Below are 1,370 nucleotides of genomic sequence, written 5' to 3'. Positions count from 1 at the left end.
ACACTGGAAATGTACATAAGAAATACTCAAGCATAATAAAAAATAAATAAAAAAAAAGTCTCTGGTTTCCCTGCAGCAGTTAATGCAATCTCTTTATTTATAAGTTGACTTTCTTAATGACAACATCCCACAATGCACCTTGTTCTTTACAGGGACAAAGTTTAGACATGGTTCATTCTTTATTTATGATCAACTGTGAACACTAAGACCCAAATAGGTCCCCCACCACCACACACACCACTTGAATGTACAAGTAATATGACTAAAAATAATCTTTTCAAACCCAGCAGAAAGACAGCAAATGTCCACACCAGGCTCATATACAATCTTCTTTTAAAATAATAGTTGCAGAGTGCAGGTAAATTTCTGAAAACTCAGAATCCACAACCTACAAGAAAATAGCAAATATACAAGGCCCAGAAATTGTGCTGACACACCATAATTTAGATCAATTGGTTATCTATTTCACTCTGATTTTGTCTGTGGGGATGTATGGCACATGATTTCTCATGCACATGTGTGTGCCTGTGTGCATTTGTACACTTGTGTCCATGGGTGTAAAAGCCAGAGCTCAATCCCAAGCAGTTTTCTACTGCTTTACACCTTGTGTTTTGAGACAGGATCTCTCTCATAGAGCCTGAATTTTGCCATTTGTGCTGGACTGTGGACCATGGAGCCCCTGGGTCGTTCCATTTCCAGCCTGAGATCTAGACTTACAGATGTGAATGACTATGCCCTACTGTCCCATTGTAACCATGGGAACTGATGACTATGTAGCAATGTAAATGCAAGCTCTTCAGTTTAAAGTCTCTTCCTTCACCTAGAGCCACAAGCTCTTACTGTCTGGCAGAAGTGTCCAACTGTTTGCAAGACCATGTATGTTGTCAATCTATAAAGTTCAAGCTCAAAAATAATGCCCTTGGGTTACAAAGAGACAGACAAGGAAAAAAAGAAAACAGCAAAAGCATTCCTAATTTTAAAGTCAGCTTAGGGTTCGGTGTTGCATTTAAGTCACAGCTGACCTCCACTGTACTGCAGGCCAGCCTTGCCTACCTGTGTGAGGTGACAGAGGCATCATCCAAGTGCATGATGCAGAGAAATGTGGAGGGCAGCAGGGATATTGTCGAGAGACTGACAGCTCCATGCCCACGAGGCTAAGGGCTTTGCTTTGAGAAAAGACAAAGAACTGTAGTCCTGTAGCAACCTTGAAGCATGAAAGAGTCTCCCAGAAAGTAGAATGTTCTCAACTGTAGGTACCTATTTCATGTGTTCATCAATTTTAAATCAGGGTTTTGTATTAAGATTGCTAAATCTCTTTGAGACTATGCGGAATAAACACTTAAGTCCCAGCCTGTAAGTAACAGAAAGAG

At 40.4% G+C, this 1,370-nt stretch overlaps 1 protein-coding gene across 1 annotated transcript in view; it reads right to left on the bottom strand.

Annotated features, from left to right (window-relative positions):
- The window catches only part of Dthd1 (death domain containing 1), a 41,719-nt gene extending 40,631 nt beyond the window's left edge, over nucleotides 1–1,088 (bottom strand). The window contains 1 exon segment of the mRNA XM_032915893.1: nucleotides 1,054–1,088. Within this exon segment, the coding sequence (XP_032771784.1) occupies nucleotides 1,054–1,088 (35 nt within the window).
- Between the last annotated feature and the right edge of the window lie 282 nt (nucleotides 1,089–1,370).

The sequence above is a fragment of the Rattus rattus genome, chromosome 11 (genome assembly GCF_011064425.1).
Source record: "Rattus rattus isolate New Zealand chromosome 11, Rrattus_CSIRO_v1, whole genome shotgun sequence".
Taxonomy (NCBI): Eukaryota; Metazoa; Chordata; class Mammalia; order Rodentia; family Muridae; genus Rattus; species Rattus rattus.
The sequence above is the reverse complement of the archived record's forward strand: the minus strand, read 5'-3'. Positions and strand labels throughout refer to the sequence as shown.